Source organism: Typha angustifolia, chromosome 14 (genome assembly GCF_048772165.1).
Source record: "Typha angustifolia cultivar Huaian chromosome 14, ASM4877216v1, whole genome shotgun sequence".
Lineage (NCBI taxonomy): Eukaryota > Viridiplantae > Streptophyta > Magnoliopsida > Poales > Typhaceae > Typha > Typha angustifolia.
The window spans coordinates 1,304,084-1,320,472 of NC_133252.1; the positions used below are offsets into that span (position 1 = coordinate 1,304,084).

At 37.4% G+C, this 16,389-nt stretch overlaps 2 protein-coding genes across 2 annotated transcripts; both read left to right on the forward strand.

Moving 5' to 3' along the window:
- The first annotated feature begins 1,675 nt into the window (after window positions 1–1,675).
- On the forward strand, window positions 1,676–12,937 carry LOC140775373 (probable histone-arginine methyltransferase CARM1). Its single transcript, XM_073118624.1, has 15 exons — window positions 1,676–2,067; window positions 2,226–2,297; window positions 3,561–3,666; window positions 4,418–4,561; window positions 4,748–4,851; window positions 4,984–5,082; window positions 5,210–5,279; window positions 5,841–5,937; window positions 6,689–6,743; window positions 7,786–7,869; window positions 9,627–9,704; window positions 9,996–10,099; window positions 11,903–12,075; window positions 12,172–12,326; window positions 12,570–12,937. The coding sequence occupies exons 1-15, from the start codon at window positions 1,858–1,860 to the stop codon at window positions 12,648–12,650; spliced, it is 1,632 nt and encodes a 543-aa protein (XP_072974725.1). The 5' UTR covers window positions 1,676–1,857; the 3' UTR covers window positions 12,651–12,937.
- Window positions 12,938–13,566: 629 nt separating this feature from the next.
- Window positions 13,567–15,728, forward strand: LOC140776790 (stress-related protein-like). The gene is made up of 3 exons (XM_073120646.1): window positions 13,567–13,708; window positions 13,825–14,061; window positions 15,132–15,728. The coding sequence occupies exons 1-3, from the start codon at window positions 13,676–13,678 to the stop codon at window positions 15,588–15,590; spliced, it is 729 nt and encodes a 242-aa protein (XP_072976747.1). The 5' UTR covers window positions 13,567–13,675; the 3' UTR covers window positions 15,591–15,728.
- The last annotated feature ends 661 nt before the right edge of the window (window positions 15,729–16,389 follow it).

Here is a 16,389-nt window from a genome sequence, read left to right on the forward strand (position 1 = left end):
ACTTATGTGTATTTTATTATAAAAAAGATATATATATATATATATATATATATATAGTACAAAAATAAAATACATTTAATTTTAAGAGCCCAATCTTATTATTAATTAAAATAAAATATCTTTTTTTTATGAAAATAGCTAGTACTCATGTCAGATGACCAGGATTCTTTTTACCTCTGGTAAATTCTGGCATAAACTAGACAATTAAGCTAATGGCATCAGCTGCAACAGACATTAAATAATAATAATAATAATAATAATAATAATAATAATCTTATGAAGTTTTGGTCAGTCTTCTAGCTTTGCTAACTGTGCAAACAAGCCAAGATATTCCATGCAGCATCTAATCTAACTTAAATGTCATGCCTAACTAAACAACAGGCTATGCATAGTTTAACTATACCAGTGAAGTTAATAAGACTTGGCTCTGTATACCAGCTTTTGATTAGGCAAAAGTTTATCATGCTCATTTATAAAAAAAATTTCTAATGAAACTTCTGACAGTAGGTCACCGATAAAATAATCGCTATAAAGGTTGGATCTACCCGTTGTCCAACTTATATATATATATATACTAATCTCACTTTGTCTCGTTAATATATGAATTTCTAATTTATTAGACTTTTATTTTTCCTAAATTGTTTTAAATTTTCGCCTAATAATTATGAGAAAATAAAATATATTTTGCTGAATATAAAATTGGCAACAAAAAATAAAAGAAATTCTTGAAACACACTCCCTTTAACCTCAATTGCAGTACCAACTAATTTCAGTAAACTTGCTGAGTAAATTTGCTATGACTAAAGATGTCCCAAGTGGATTCCAACATGAAGCAATTATTACAGAGAAAGTTATTTAATAGTTTAGTGATTTTGATATTGCTTAGCAACTTGGAGTAATACTTGGACAACAGCATATAGATTGGAATAGTAGTTTGGTGATGCAAACTGTTTCAAACATAGAATAAATAATTTAGTATGCTGAATAAAACTTAGTGGGACATATATATATTTATATATTTTGAAATGTAGAGAGGGTGGGCTATTTATTCTAGCTCATAGCTAATCTTATAATTTAAGATATCTTATAAATCACATTCTATATTTAACCTATTTTATAATTCACAGTCCATTTTTAATAATTTGTAACTCGATCCCTTATTTTTCTCTATAATTCTCGTTTAATATCCTAAAATTATTTTGACTAACTAATATCGACTAAATTACTAAAATACCCTTACAATTATTTATCCTCCTCTTTGCCTTTCATCTAAAGAAATCATTGATAGCTTAAATATTTATAAATTATTTCATATATTATAACGGCATATTTCTTTGTTAGTACCGTTTAAATTAACGGATGGTATTAAACGAGAATTATAAGGAAAAAAAAAGAGTACGAGTCAGAGTTTTAAAACCTCAAAAACGGAATGGAACGTGAATCGTAAAATAAACAAAGTACAGGGTTTGATATGTAAATTTTTTTGTATAATTTAAAGAAACCTCCGATTGCAACTACCTAACAGTAAACAAGAAAACTAATAAATGGACGGAAGATAATAATATTAGCGCGTTTGCGCGTATCTTTCTTTTACGAAGAAAAGAGTAAGGAAAGGGACCGCTTTGCTGCCTTCGCCCCGTCGCCCATCGGCACCTGCACTTCCCCAAAATAAAAGCGTCGCGCTTTTGATCCCCAACTCAACGAAAAAGAAAAAGGAAAAAGGAAATTAAAATTAAAAATAAAATAAAATAAAAATAAAAGAAACCCCTCCTCTCCTCCCAAAACCCTAATCTCTAACCCTCGAAACCCTAGCCTCGAATCCGAATCCAGGGGAGGAGAACAAGAGCGATAGGAGCAATGGAGGTTTCCTTGGATCTGAAGCAGAGGCAATCCGAGGAGTTCCCTAGCGTCGCCCTCTCCCACCTATCCTCGTCTTCCTTCGCCGCCGATTTGCCGGACTCCTGCGACGCCCTCTTCGTGGCCGACCACTCCGGCGTACCTCGGTTGAGGTTTACGCAACCGGGATCGCCGGACGCCGCTCTTGACCTTGATCTCCGGATCACCCAGGTGCGGGTTTGTTGTGTTTCCTTCTTGTTCCTAGGTTAAAGTTGGAATCTTGAGGTTTTGGACGAGTCGTCTCCTTTATTATTGTCGTAGTGTTCTAATTCGGGCGGTTGTGATTCCTTTTTAGGTTGACAAAACTCTTGCTTTCCTTTTTTGTTCAGATCTTCAGATTGGGTCCTGTTGAGTTGCTGGTTGTAAGTGAAGGATCAGATACCAAAAATGATACCGAGGAGGTTCGTTTAACTGCGTGAGACTTTCTCTATTACGTGTTGTTCTCTTATTGGAGTTATTTCTTCCTTGTTGATTGGTTTTGTGTTTTAGAGTGCTTATGAGGTTCCTGGAGTTTTTTAGATCTTTGAGAATCGTCCATTACTAATAAAAATACGGCTGCTTGTTCAAACGGTGGCAGTTTCCCGACACAAGTGATGTTGATAGAGGAGTGAGTTGCATATGTTTAATCCAAAAGCTACTGTTCTACAGAAAATATGACTAGGTTTCATCAATATATTCAATACTTCATGCATTAATAATGATCGTGTCAAATAAGGAGAAGTTTCTTATTGGTAGTTGCTAAGGTATCTATATTTATCTGAGATAAACCAAAGAGCTTATGAAGCCTTAACATGTCTATTGACCAAAATCTAAAGTACCAAGATACTAGAGTAACCAGCAAGGATCTTTTACTGGAATTAATTATTATATTACCAGGGATACTGCAAAATTAAGGGTCACATCTTGAGATGTCAAATGTGTGCAACTCTGCATAGTTTGCTCCAGGCTAGTGCCTATAGGCTACAATCTTTTTCCTTTGTTTTAAGGTCATTAGATATGCATGCATGCTAAAGATAATGCAGTATGCTATATGGTAGCATCTCAAAGTAGTTTCTTGCAATAGATTTAGAAACTTATTATGATGAGATTTTGGTCATGTTTACTTTCTTAAGAACCATCAGTTCCCATAGAGGTTCCAGACAATATGACTAAAAAATTGGAGTTTGTTTTTATCAACTTTAGACATATCTAATTAACCAAAACTATCTGTCCTCTGGGAGGTTCCCTCTCACACATGAACAGTAATTTGCCATGCAAAAGCTTTTGATATTCCTTGGACAGTTAAAACTGTGCGTTTCTATCATGCTAATGTGCTATTAGAGAAGTGTAAGTTTCTTTATACCTTGTGTAGCTAATGTATTTGCATATTCCAAATTGCCAAACTTTAATCCCGTTCTTGCTGTCAGTTCCTCTAGATACTGTCTCCATCCATCACAATTCCATTTTCTACTTGTTGCAGTATGTCTTATTATGTTAGCATATTTAAGGATCTATCATATTTGAATAATTATTTTCATCTAATGTTTGTTGTGTGGTTTACAAGTCAAAATTTGGTTTCAAATCTTATGAAAAGTTTTTCTGAAAATTATTCCTTCTTTTCTTCTGAAATTTATGGAATAAATATCCAATAACACTGCACTCTGTTCTTGGTTCTGAGTCTGCAGTTATCTTCAATAGCATGTAAGGTTGGTTTTAGGACAGAAGATGTAACCAAAACCTTCTACTCAGCATTTCAACAATGGAAACTTGGAGTAATTAATGCTAGAACTGGTATGTTATTTCTTAAATTTCTTGTTTGAAAAACCTTTCATTATAGGATGACATTTCATTTTATTTTTCTAGATGTCTATATATACATATATGTATGTAGATACCTGGACATACACACTGTATACATGACTATCCATACATGCAATGCTGTATATTCATAAAAGAGTGGCCCTCTTACTACATCTCATTCTTGACATAATCTTACTTGGTGTATCGTAACACTACGTACACCTTAAAAAATTGTTCGATGTTTTGCAAAACTTAAAATTAGAATTTCTTTCTCTTTACTAGTATTTGAATATGCCTTGTGCCATATTGAAATATTTTTATCATCTTTTTACTGAGCTTTCCTTCTGAATGTAAGCAATAAAATATTATTTAAACACTGAAATTTCCTTCATACTGGCAAAATGTCTACTACACACAAAGGCCTAATGAATTTGACGACGGTGATGATTATTATTATCCACAGGCAGACAGTAAGGGTCAGGTTAGTAGGAAATCAAAAATGCAGTAGATTTCTTATTGTTATGTTTCTACACCCTTTGCTCATTAACAGCAGTCGAGCACCATAGGAGATTACATGCACTCTGTAAATGAGACACATATATGAATTTCTTACAATAGAGTCTGTGAATGAATATGTCCATATATGCTTTAGTAGAGAGAAAAAAAAAACAGTGCAGATCATGCGTGTCATTGTACAATCATAAATTTGCTTACTATTGTACTATTTTCTACATCTTTTCAGGTGAACCTTTGGAGAATGGATCAGTAACTGCCTCTAAAAGTAAATTTGATAGTAAAATAGAGGCATCCTCTGCCCAGATGTACTTTCATTACTATAGCCAGCTACTACATCAGCAGAATATGTTGCAAGATTATGTGAGGACAGGTAAATATCTAGACTACTATTAGTTGTTATAAGACAGGCTAATATGTGTGAAGCTTCAACTTGTGTTTTGCCTTGCAAGTTGCGATCTGTTCATTTACACTCATATCCAAGATACTACAAAATCAGACTTACATACGATTGTTAGAACCTGTTATTTACCTAATTTTGTTCTTTTTTAAATTTCAGGAACATATTACGCAGCAGTGATTGAGAACCGTTCACTCTTTGAAGGTCGTGTTGTGGTTGATGTTGGGGCTGGGAGTGGTATTCTTTCATTGTTTGCTGCTAAGGTATGTATAAACTTTTAAACTATAGTATCATTTAGTTGTTACATCATGCAAAATGATCTCTTTAGAGTCTTTATATCTTGGGTTGGCATAGTCGAGAATTCTTCTTGGCTTGTAACTTCTATTGAAAGACAGGCTGGAGCCAAACATGTATATGCAGTGGAAGCATCAGAAATGGCAGAATATGCACGCAAGCTAATATCTGGCAACCCATCGCTTGGACAGCGGATAACGGTTTGATGCAGTATCCATTTTAGCATTATGTTTGGGACATCCCTTTGATATTGTACCGTTTCAGTCTGCTGCCTATTGCTGATTTAGTTTTTTTTTTTTTTTGATTCATTGACAAATACTAAATTAGGTAGTCAAAGGGAAAGTTGAGGAAGTTGAACTTCCTGAGAAAGCAGATATTCTGATTTCTGAGCCCATGGGTATGTTTTCCCCTCAATGTATAATTTTATGGCAATAACACGTGGAATATGTGAACCTAATGGTCCACCTTTTATTTGTTTGAATCCTTCTGCAACTCTCACTTGGCTTACTAGGAAACATGCACGATCCAGTTATATGTATCTATGTTTTCATAAGATCGCTTGCTAATAAACTAATGCCATTTATTATCAATTGGTGGCTATTTAACTTGGTTGAAATTTCATAATTGATATGTTATTCATCAAAATTGACTATATTTATGATGCAAAACGTTATATTGTTGGTGCTGACTGGTGACTTGCTTGCTGGGGCAACTTTGATTAGAGAGTGATCTGCACTTTGCATGACTATGCTCAATCATGTGTTGTAGTGTAATTATAGATATAGCTGCCATATATGTATATGTATATTCTCTATTTACACTTTTTTCTCTCAGTTATTTTGAGTCTTGAAAATCTTATTGTATGCTATAAGTTGTTATCTCTGATTTAATTTAAAGACTTCCGTACCATTAATATTGTTGGTGCAGTTCTATTAATACGGTATCAGAAACTTTCTAGGAACCTTGTTAGTCAATGAAAGGATGTTGGAGTCTTACGTGATTGCAAGAGATAGATTCCTTGTACCAAATGGAAAAATGTTTCCATCACTTGGAAGGTATGAGCAATTAGAAATTTTCTAAGAAATTTTCCTGGAGGATATTTTTTTATTCATTTGCTGAGTCATTTTTTTATATCATCTTGGAAATTTCCTTCTAAGCTATATCTTCTTTCATCCATTTATTGAAATTTTGTTGATATATTTCAGACACTGTTTTTGCCTTCAATGTTGGATTCCTGGTATATAGTAGTGGCGTTCCTTTCTAAAATAACTTGCAAAGGACATTTCTATATCCTAGACTTGAATAGCAGAAGAGCTGCTTGGATATACTTATCACAGCATGCCCTAATGCTAGTAAGCCACCAATGATTTATGCTAGCTGGACATATTGGCAAAAGTTGAAATAGATACCTATTGTTAAGAGAGCCCCATTAAAGACTAACATTGAATTGGTGTATTATGGTAAGCTCCTATATTGGTATCAATCATCATAAGCTTCTGTGCAGGGCAACATAGGGTAGTATCAATAGTTTATCTAAATAATCTTGATACTCATATGCACTTCATTGTAATCAAAGTTATTGAACTCACTTATAATTAGGTTGAGTTGGATATGCTATGATGCTTCAAGAGGCAATTTGTCTGCTTTTTTTTTCTTCTTTTTCTGGAATACCTTTGAGAAGATGTTATGTTCATGCTGTAGTCTTAAGATCCTCCATATTGCTTTTACTTGGGAAAAATAAAAGCTTGAATCTGCCTTTTAATGTTTTAATGGAGACAGGTAGCTGACCTCTTGCATCTTTAACAGGATACACATGGCTCCATTTTCTGACGAGTATCTTTATGTTGAAGTTGCAAACAAGGTACATTTTAGAAGTTGGTTTTCGGCATCATATTCATATTTTAAGTTCTGTTTCCTAGATTACTTGTGAAATATTATTGATCCCTTGACACTTCAAAGTGCAATGTTTCAAGTACTTCTTAAATATTGTATTCTTCACATTACATCTTAATCATGTTAATTTCTATGTTTTGATTAGTTGGGGAAGGAATATTTGATTTTCAATGAATTTTTTTATTGCGCGTAAGTAATATAATATGTTAGATAGTGTTCAGGGGCATTGTTATGCTTTCTAAAGAAATATGAACTTGCAATCTAGTAGTTACAAAAGAAATTTTTTAATCTTCTTTTGTGATTCTAGATTTTTGAGTGAGCTTCTGCTTGGCTATGTTGGCATTTGGTTCAGCTTTATTTGAGTTGCTTAGTGTTATGTTACATGGATTTTTTATTTCATATTACATGGTCATAAAAGAAAATTGTTAATATTAGAAGTTCATCTGAAGAGTTTCTATTCTATTTTATAAATTGTCACCTGAAGAATTTCCATTTCTTCTGAATTACTGTCATGTTCTTTTAGAGTGTCTACCTCAATTAAACCACTTAAGATATTAAATAATGTTTAACTTGTAGATGCTAGAAGTCCTTTTATGAAGAAATTCATGAGTTCACATAGGCGATCATTGCAGGTGCTTATATTGTAGATTAACCCTATTAATCATTGCATTGTTAGTTTGCGGATGCATTTTGATTGAGTTGTTTCTGACAAATAAATGCTAGAAGTATTTTTATAAGTTGTTGAAGTATTCTTTGTTATTTCTGACATATTTAACTTTTGCTCAGTGTTTTTTTCTCCCTTGCTCCTTTAAGCAGATATGAAGTACTTTTTATAATATTTTCATACATGTGTGGTTTATATATGTTTCTGTCATCGAAGTTGTCAATTATTGTGTAAATTGACAGGGAAGCACATTTACTACGTAGTCATCTTGCAATCTTCACCAATTTCATTGTTGCAGAGTGTTGTTCACATCTCCTGACAATGTGAACTTTGTGTTAATATGTAGGCCCTGTTTTGGCAGCAGCAGAACTATTTTGGTGTTGATCTTTCCCCATTATATGGGTCTGCTTTCCAGGGATACTTCTCACAGGTCCTTTTTGTTACTCGAATAAATACCTTTAGTATGAAAGTTTGTTTCAAGTAATGCTTATGTGGTAGTTTTTAATTGCAAGTACTGTCCATTCTGTTTCAATACAAGTTCATTTTGTAGCCACATTATAGCCTAATAAGAATGACACAAGATGGTACTCAGCATGTCAGAACTTTTGGAGTATTTGTGAGCTGAGACTATGAACCCTTATAAATAATTGTAACAAATTGCTTTAGGGATTTTATGACAAACATTATCGTGCTTGTTCTTGCCTTTTTAGGATACCGTATACCAATTTATGGAGGGTTGTCAAAATTATCATAGAAGCTTGCAAATTCACAGTGCAGTCTGTTATTTGAGTTCTGCTATTGTGAATTGTATCAATGTATATCATTGAGTTAAGGCTTACATCTTGTTCTTGACAATATGCTTACAATTTATGCAATATTCAATCTTAACTTGGTTGACAAGATGGTGTATAGAACAATTAAGTGCACCTTCTGCAGGTCAAACAGTTCTGTATTTGATGTGTGGAATGCATGCATATGCTCAAGGGGCTATATTTTTGCCTGTATCCACCTGCAACTATAGTCGGAAGCATTTTAGCTTTAGGCATATCAAATGCTGGTTCTTTAGATGCTGCAGATGGCCAGTCCTGGTTTATTGGTGACATATAACGCTCGCTGTCCTAGGAAACTACTTCCAAGTTCCAACCTCCTATTGCATATGAAGTCCCTGCCTCAGTATTCCTGCTTCTTCTAGTTCTGCTATAGGTCTCTTCTTCCATAGCCACATCAAGCATAGAGCTTGCCAGATCTCTAAGATCTTTTCCACCCAACACCCATTACTGCTTTAATGGCAATCTGCTACTAGACATCCGAGCTCACAATCTGAAGCCCATTGCAATGTAACTTCTAGTATCATGGGGGATGTTGACTCTCATTTTATGATACCATCACAATCTCAAATGTCACAGGAAATTATAAGTCAAGTAGTCAACTAACTGCCTGAAAGTCTGGTTAGCCTTACACCTTGAGAAATCTTTCCAAAATTGCATTGAATCCTGGATGAACCTCTACACGGTTACAAGTGACAATAAGTATGCATGTAGTGCCCGAGAGGGATACAAACCATCTTCTTTGTAATGAGGGACATGTAGTCTCTGCTAAATCAGTCGCAACTGAAAATGTTTTAGGGTGGCTGTTGGTTGCAATCAAACTTACGGATACTCAATTTAAACTGGTTATATAGAGTTGGTGGAAAATAATAATGGGGATAGCTGGATAGCTATCAAGGAAACATTTATACGTTCTTTCTTTTCTTTCTTTACTGCTAGCACCACTAAGTATGTAGTTCCCTTGTTGATTGCTTCTGAATACTTGAATAATTGCTTCACTTATGTGGATCAGAATTACAAGGAGAAATAAGTTTCTTTCTTCTATCAAAAGCCATAAACAAAGTTTAAAATGCAAGTTCAATTTTTGCTATCACTTTCTAAGGCTATAGTGTAACAACTATTGGCTTGTAACTAGTAGTTCCTTTTCATATTCTTTTTGTGCTTTGAAATATATTCACTATGGTAAGTATCAGACTTATTTCTTAACTCTTTTACTTTTCAATTATTCCCCCTGAGAATGTACAATATAGTTCTCCTGGTATTCTGCTTACAAAATTTAGGACATCGAATTTATCGCTAGAACAGTTGATGTTGCTAGTGATGACAAATATAACTTTGACCTAAATTGAACTTCTTGCAGCCGGTGGTTGATGCATTTGATCCAAGGTTATTGGTCTCGCCACCTATATATCATACACTAGACTTCACTTGCATAAAGGTAAAATTTAGTTTAAACCTATAATCTTTCTGGACATGGTGCGCTCTCTTGTTTTCTCAAGTTTTGCAAAAAATAACCACATGTAGCTTAAAAACTCTGTCAATCCATAAGTGTTTTCTAGTCTGTTCATATAAGTTCACATACTCTATGTGATGATAATTGATTAAATGATTAAAAAGTACAAGATAAGAAGGTAGTCATTCTTTAAGGTGTATGTATTGCTCTTATCTTGGTTCCAAAATGGCTGTTGCTTTTCTTAACTGGTACATTGACATTTCCTTTGTTATCCAGGAAGAAGAGCTTTATGAGATTGACATTCCTTTTAATTTCATAGCATCTGTTGGGACTAGGGTGCATGGTCTCGCGTGCTGGTTTGATGTCTTGTTTAATGGGAAGTAAGTAGGTTACCGTTTTACTTAATGTTATAATAGGCACTCGTAAAAACTGTCATCACTTTTTCTAATTGTGCAACATCTATTGCTTATAACTTGTCAATCACTTGGATGCTTTGAAAAGTTGGAATCTTGCAAGTTGTTGGTCTAAGGTTGCATAATTTGCTTGTTTCTTTGATAGAGCATTTTCTTAGTTAGCCGTGTGTTGTGCTCATATTTGTATAGTACTGTGCCATATTTATATAGTACTGAAGAACTCCTTTATAGGCAATTTATTCAGGAAAAAATAGGAGTTAGGCCTTTTGGTTGTTGCTGGGAAAATGCTTCATTCTTAAATCTTGATCTTTGTTTCAGACCATATATCTATAAATTTATGGCCAAGCTACAAACCTTTTGTCTTTCCCCTACCATAATGCAATATGTATAAATGTCAATCATTAACGACTATTTTTCAATTAGAGGGGTGGACTAGTAATCCCATTGGATTAGTATCCAATGGGATAAAAGAGAGGTTAAAAGGATAATTTGGCGGAGTGGAGAATCCCCCTTATCCTCTTGTTGCCAACCAACGATGGTCATGCCGGTCAGCAATTACTGTGTTGGCGGCGTACCAGCACGAGGGGTGCCGCATGGCACCCCTATTAGTAGCTTCGCCATTAGCCGTTGCGTGAGCTCGAGGTGCTGCTTGAACCCGCATTGGTTGCCTTAGCCCGAGGAGAAAGAAAAGGTGAGGTGGGTTGGGTCGAATCAGTTTGAATAAAAATTTAAGTTGCGGATCCGAGTGTGAGTGGTGCCTTGAGCTCAGGCAATGGCGAGCGGCGACAAGGTTGACGACAAAGTCGGCGGTGAGCAATGAAGGGTGGAGGTGAGTAGTCTCCCTTATCTTTTCTCTCTCTCTCTCTCTCTTGCGGCAAGGTTGGTAAGTGTCGCGGCACATGTTATGCCATGCCGGCCGGTGGTCGGTGTTGTTCTTGTCTTTGGCACGGCCATCCTTCTAGCTAACTCATGATCATACACAAGAATATGATCTAGTAAAGAGAAATTATTGATTGCTAATCACATGGAGGAACATCAATTTTAGGTTGCTATATTAAGGGTCTTGTATGATACAAAGAGTGGCAACGTAGATAAGGCTGGTGGCAGATGTACATGCTCGGGTGTTTTAACCTAATGGAAGTTTGAACTTCTGACTTGAATGGCATATCGGGAGATCTAATTTTAGGTTAAAGATTCCGCATGCTTTTTATCCTTGAACTGTTGTCCACATGTTTTACCGGTAAATGAGAATTTCCTGTAAATGTGCCAAACAATTAGCCTCTTAATTTACTAAGCTAAAAATAGGGCAACACAAATTCCTATTCATTGTGACAAACAATTCCACGAGTGTATTAGTTCAGATTTTTGAGGCGAATGGTGGAATTTGCACGGAAGCAATAGAATTGATGCTATTTTAATTTATGCATTTTGGACATCAACTGCTTGAAGTGCTACAGATATGTGCAAGTATAGTTAATAATTTCAGGCCATCTAGTTACTTCACTACTAGTCTTGAGTAGTCTTTTGACTCTTCATTGTGAGGGAGTGTGTGTGCATCTGGTAATAGTAGACGTTCATGAATCTTGTAGCTAATTTACTAGCATAAGAATGTAAAACAACTCGTTTTCTTTTATGCTTGATTTCTGTTGCACAAATCAGCTTTTGAAATATATAGGTTCTACTTTTTAAGCTATTTGCATTTCAGTTAATGATCTCGCAACAGTCTCTTGTCACCCTATATCATGCATATAATAGGATCTCTATTTTCAGATATGTGGAAAGATGGCTTACTACTGCACCTGGTGCCCCTACAACTCACTGGTACCAACTGCGCTGTGTGCTACAGCAGCCACTATATGTCATGGCTGGCCAAGAAATTACTGGCCGCCTTCAACTGGTGGCCCACAGTGCTCAGAGCTACACAATTTACCTAACTATGTCAGGTTTGTCAATTTTCACCGCTCCTTTTTTCGTCCTTCAGCTTGCCTCTGCAATAGTTCTTGTGGATTTGATGTCCCAACTTTGAATTGTTTCAAAAGCTAAAATGTGGGGTCCTGGTGCTGATCAAGGAGGAATTCTGCAAACATCCTCTGGTAAACTTGAACTTAAGGAACCATATTACCGTTTGTCACAACCACAACCCTATGTCTCGGCACAAGATCAGCAAACGCTTCAGCAACCTCTGCATTCACAGGTAAGTTATTTGCATTGGGAGGAAGTGAGGGTAACGAGAATCTAGATTCACCTATATTTGAGTAGAACATACTGAAGTTTCGAACCATGGATCCAACCGTCTTAATGATACTTTTTGTGAATATAATAGCCTGCAATGTAGCGGGCTACATAAAATTGGAGATCTGGATATATACATATATCTTTCTTTTTTGCATTTTGTTTTCAGAACTTAGTCTGAATTCACATAATTTTTGCTGAATAGGAGGTTTCCCCACAAATGCAAGAGGGGACTGGGCCCAGCGTAGCAATGCAGTCGAATCAAAATTCTCTATCCTTGAGCTGATAGCATCAGGCATGAAATTTGGCCTGCTGTATTTCATAAGCTAAAACTCTTGCTAAATGTGCCAGCCACCCGAATACGAAGCAGCACATTGTTTGTGTAAATTATCATTGTAACAACTTATTTGTTAGGGTAAGTGACCAATGAGTTGTGCTCTTCGATTCTTGGTTAACCAATGCTGAAATTGTTTAATTGCTGGAATAAATTAAATTTATCCCGTCTCTGATTACTCTTATGTAATGAACGTGTATCCATCTTCCATTATTTATCAGAGTAGAAGCTTTTTGTGAGCTAAAGGCTTCGTTTCCTTTGCAGAATAAGTTCAATATCAGTATAACTATACTAACTTCTATACTAGTATAAAGTTATTCTTGTGTTTCTTTGTAAACTAGTAATGTCCGATAGCTTGCAACTGATAAAAAATTTCTTTTATAAAGGATGGATCAAGAGAAAAGAAAAAGGAAAGAGAGATTGATTAGAGTAATTCTTTAATTAAAATAATTTTTAAGGATGAAATAATAATTGGTAAATATAAATATATCGGTTGGAAAATGAAAGGGGAGAGAAGTATGTATTATATAACTAATATTGAGAATTAAGATAAGTGATTGTTTACAAGGAAGGATAATATAATACATATATATATATATATCTTACTCAAGGGCTACATATAATAAATATGCAAATATTGTAGGAAAAAGTGTCCTTCTCGAAGTTTCGCGCTAAATCCAGGAAGCGAACACGAAACGCCTGGAACGCCGACGGGAATCCGGTAGGCGCGCGCCACGTGTCCATGCTGGGTCCTGTGTACAGATTCTGAGGCTACGGGTGGACCACGTCATCCAGCCGAATCCGGATCCCATTCGATCGGTAAGAGCCGTCCGATGAGAAATATTAAGATCCAACGGATGACAGAGTGTTGCGTCCTCTATAAGAACGGTGCGTAAATCTCTTCTTCCTTTCTACCCTTGGTTTTCAAATTTCTTTTTTAAGTTTTGCGTCCTCGATCTCATCAAATTGCTCCAGCGATGGCCGAATCAAATCCCCAATCGGAAGAGATAGTAAGGAATCTTCGCCTAATTCTTCTCAATTACCTCCTTCTGCTTCTCGTTATCCTTTTTCTTCTCTAACGTTGAGGCTTAGGGTTTTGATGGGGCTTTGTTTGGAATTGGTGCAGAACCAGGAGGAGCGGGGAGAAGAGAAGAAGGGGCTCAAGTACCTCGACTTCGTCCGCGTGGCGGCGATGCAGGCGGTGGTGTGCTTTGCCAGCGTGTACAGCTTCGCCAAGGAGAACTCCGGGCCGCTCAGGCCGGGAGTCCAGGCCGTGGAGGGCGCCGTCAAGTCCGTGGTCGGCCCCGTCTACGAGAGGCTTCGCGACGTCCCCTTCGAGATCCTCAGATTCGTGGACAGCAAGGTGCGTATCTCACATCCTGTATCAGATCCGCCCGCGCTCGTTAGCTAGGCAGTGCCATCTCCTCTGTAGCGTGCGCAAGTTAGCTTGATCCCTTTTGGTGTCGGAATCTTGTTTGAGGTAGATTCTCGCGGCGCACGTTAGTGTGGGGACAGGATTCCACCGTCTCGCGTGACCCTCCTAAGGCTGCGGGCACGGGCGACCGCACATTCCTTCACCCCCGCCCGCCCCCCCCCCCCCCCCCCCCACACACACACATCCCCAGGAACCCTTGGGAGCGCACGGTAGCACTGCTATCGTGCGCTGGGTGGGTTCTTTGGAATTATTTTATTACTGGTGGGTACTGGTGGGATTGATCGTCCACCAAATTGCAGGAATTTACTGCAGTCTTACATTTGCTGACATATCAGTTAACGATAAAATATGTTTCATAATTTTAGTTAGTTTGGTTGACATACCGGTCATAAACTATTTCAATCCATCGAAATTGTTTTATACCACTAAATCCTCTGAAACTTTTACTAAGTTTTCCATCTAAAGCTATCGTGGCCCCAGCCCCCTCCATTTTTTTATTTTAGAAAATGTTAAGAAAGTTATTTATTACCTTTCAGCTATTTTTCTGTGTCATCTTGGACTATTTTTTTTTTTTTTTAAGACCAAATGGCTTCTATAATGTAAAATAGTTGGATATTGGGCAAGTTGCCCGACCACAGGAATCTCCTGCATCCGGATCTGCAGGAGATCCCCCACCACACGGCGTATGGTTGGGATCCGCCTCGCAGATCTTGACTAAGCTAGGCCTCTTCATAAACTTTCACAAACTTATTTACCTAGTTGATCTGCTGAATTCTATGTGTTTATATAATATTTACCTATAGGAGAAAAAAATTTAATTTAATAATATATATATATATATATATATAAAATATTATCAGGTTTGTTCGATTGTAATGCAAAGAAGGGAGTTAATTAATTGGGTAAAATAAATTTCTGAGGTAAGGTGAGGCGGGGTAAAAAAATTCGCGCCTTGCATCATGATGATAATGTGAACCGCGGGTGACGTCACGTTACAGGTGGAGGATGCTGCCGAGGAGCTGGACCGCCACCTGCCCGCCCTGGTGAAGTCCGCATCCGCTCACGCGTACGCGGCGGCGCAAAGCACCCCCGATGTGGCGCGCACGGTAGCCTCCGAGGTGCACCGCTCGGGATTATCCGGCGCCGCGAAGGCCGCCTTCGACCGGTACGAGCCGGTGGCCCAGGAGCTGTACGCGAAGTACGAGCCGGCGGCTGAGCAGTACGCTGTGGCGGCATGGCGGTCGCTGAACCGCCTCCCACTGTTCCCCCACGTGGCGCAGATCCTGGTGCCCACGGCGGCGTACTGGGCCGAGAAGTACAACAGGGCCATCGCCTACGCGGCGGCAAACGGGTACCCGGCAGTGAGGTACGTGCCGGAGATTCCAACGGAGAGGATCGCAAAGGTGTTCGGCGGCGGCGAGACGAATGGGACAGCAGACAAGAACGTGGCGGAGTGAAGTGTGTGGTGGTCGTTGTAGGTTACGGTTGGTATGCTTGTGAACTGTGGTTGATGTTTTCCTTTTATCGTGTGATCGAATGTATTCTTATCTTAAATATCTTCGCTATCTTTGGGGTGAATCCGGCTATTCTTACTACTTTCTGGCAGCAGCTCTTGAGAAGGACAAACATTGATTAACAAACATAGTCAGGCAGTTTACTTTACCATCGCAATTAAGCTTCGTTTCTAATTCAATACAAGAAATAATAGGGATAAGATCTAGGAACTAAATAGAAGGGCAAACATTGATATCGACAGCATACTAATCATCATTTCTGGTCGTCGTCAAAGATAATGTATCAATTTCGGCATCTTTTCTTGGCCAACTTCTCCCACCAGTCCCCCCTGAGTAGATTAAGTAGAAGGTGCATCCTAATGATTTTCTGATAATCTAGTTTAATCGTTTTTTAAGATGTCGTTTTCATTTCCTTTTTTTTTTTTTTTTAAAAGAATCTCTCTGACCAATCGTTCTGTCTGTTAGGGGTAAAACAAGTGTCATCCTTAAACCCCAACGAAGATGTAAACAATGCAATACACTGTAGAACAATAAATCCGTCTGTTAAGGGTACAAAATACCGAATGTTAATGCCAAGGCGACCCAACTTTTTACAAAGAAACGAGGACAATTACGAACGCTCTTTTGTTTTGATATATGGGCACAAAATGCTACATCGACCAAATGGTTACAGGGTTTGCCAAAGAACATTTCGCCGGGCAAAAATTTCTCGTACAAGTAGCACAGCGTCGATGCAATCATC

Excerpts from the sequence above, each read along its gene's own strand:
- LOC140775373 (XM_073118624.1), top strand. The coding sequence starts at position 1,858 with ATGGAGGTTTCCTTGGATCTGAAGCAGAGGCAATCCGAGGAGTTCCCT. Across the intron at positions 5,280-5,840 it reads TCTGATTTCTGAGCCCATGG|GAACCTTGTTAGTCAATGAA; the intron begins GTATGTTTTCCC and ends GAAACTTTCTAG. Across the intron at positions 10,100-11,902 it reads GATGTCTTGTTTAATGGGAA|ATATGTGGAAAGATGGCTTA; the intron begins GTAAGTAGGTTA and ends CTCTATTTTCAG.
- LOC140776790 (XM_073120646.1), top strand. The coding sequence starts at position 13,676 with ATGGCCGAATCAAATCCCCAATCGGAAGAGATA. Across the intron at positions 13,709-13,824 it reads ATCCCCAATCGGAAGAGATA|AACCAGGAGGAGCGGGGAGA; the intron begins GTAAGGAATCTT and ends GAATTGGTGCAG. Across the intron at positions 14,062-15,131 it reads TCAGATTCGTGGACAGCAAG|GTGGAGGATGCTGCCGAGGA; the intron begins GTGCGTATCTCA and ends GTCACGTTACAG.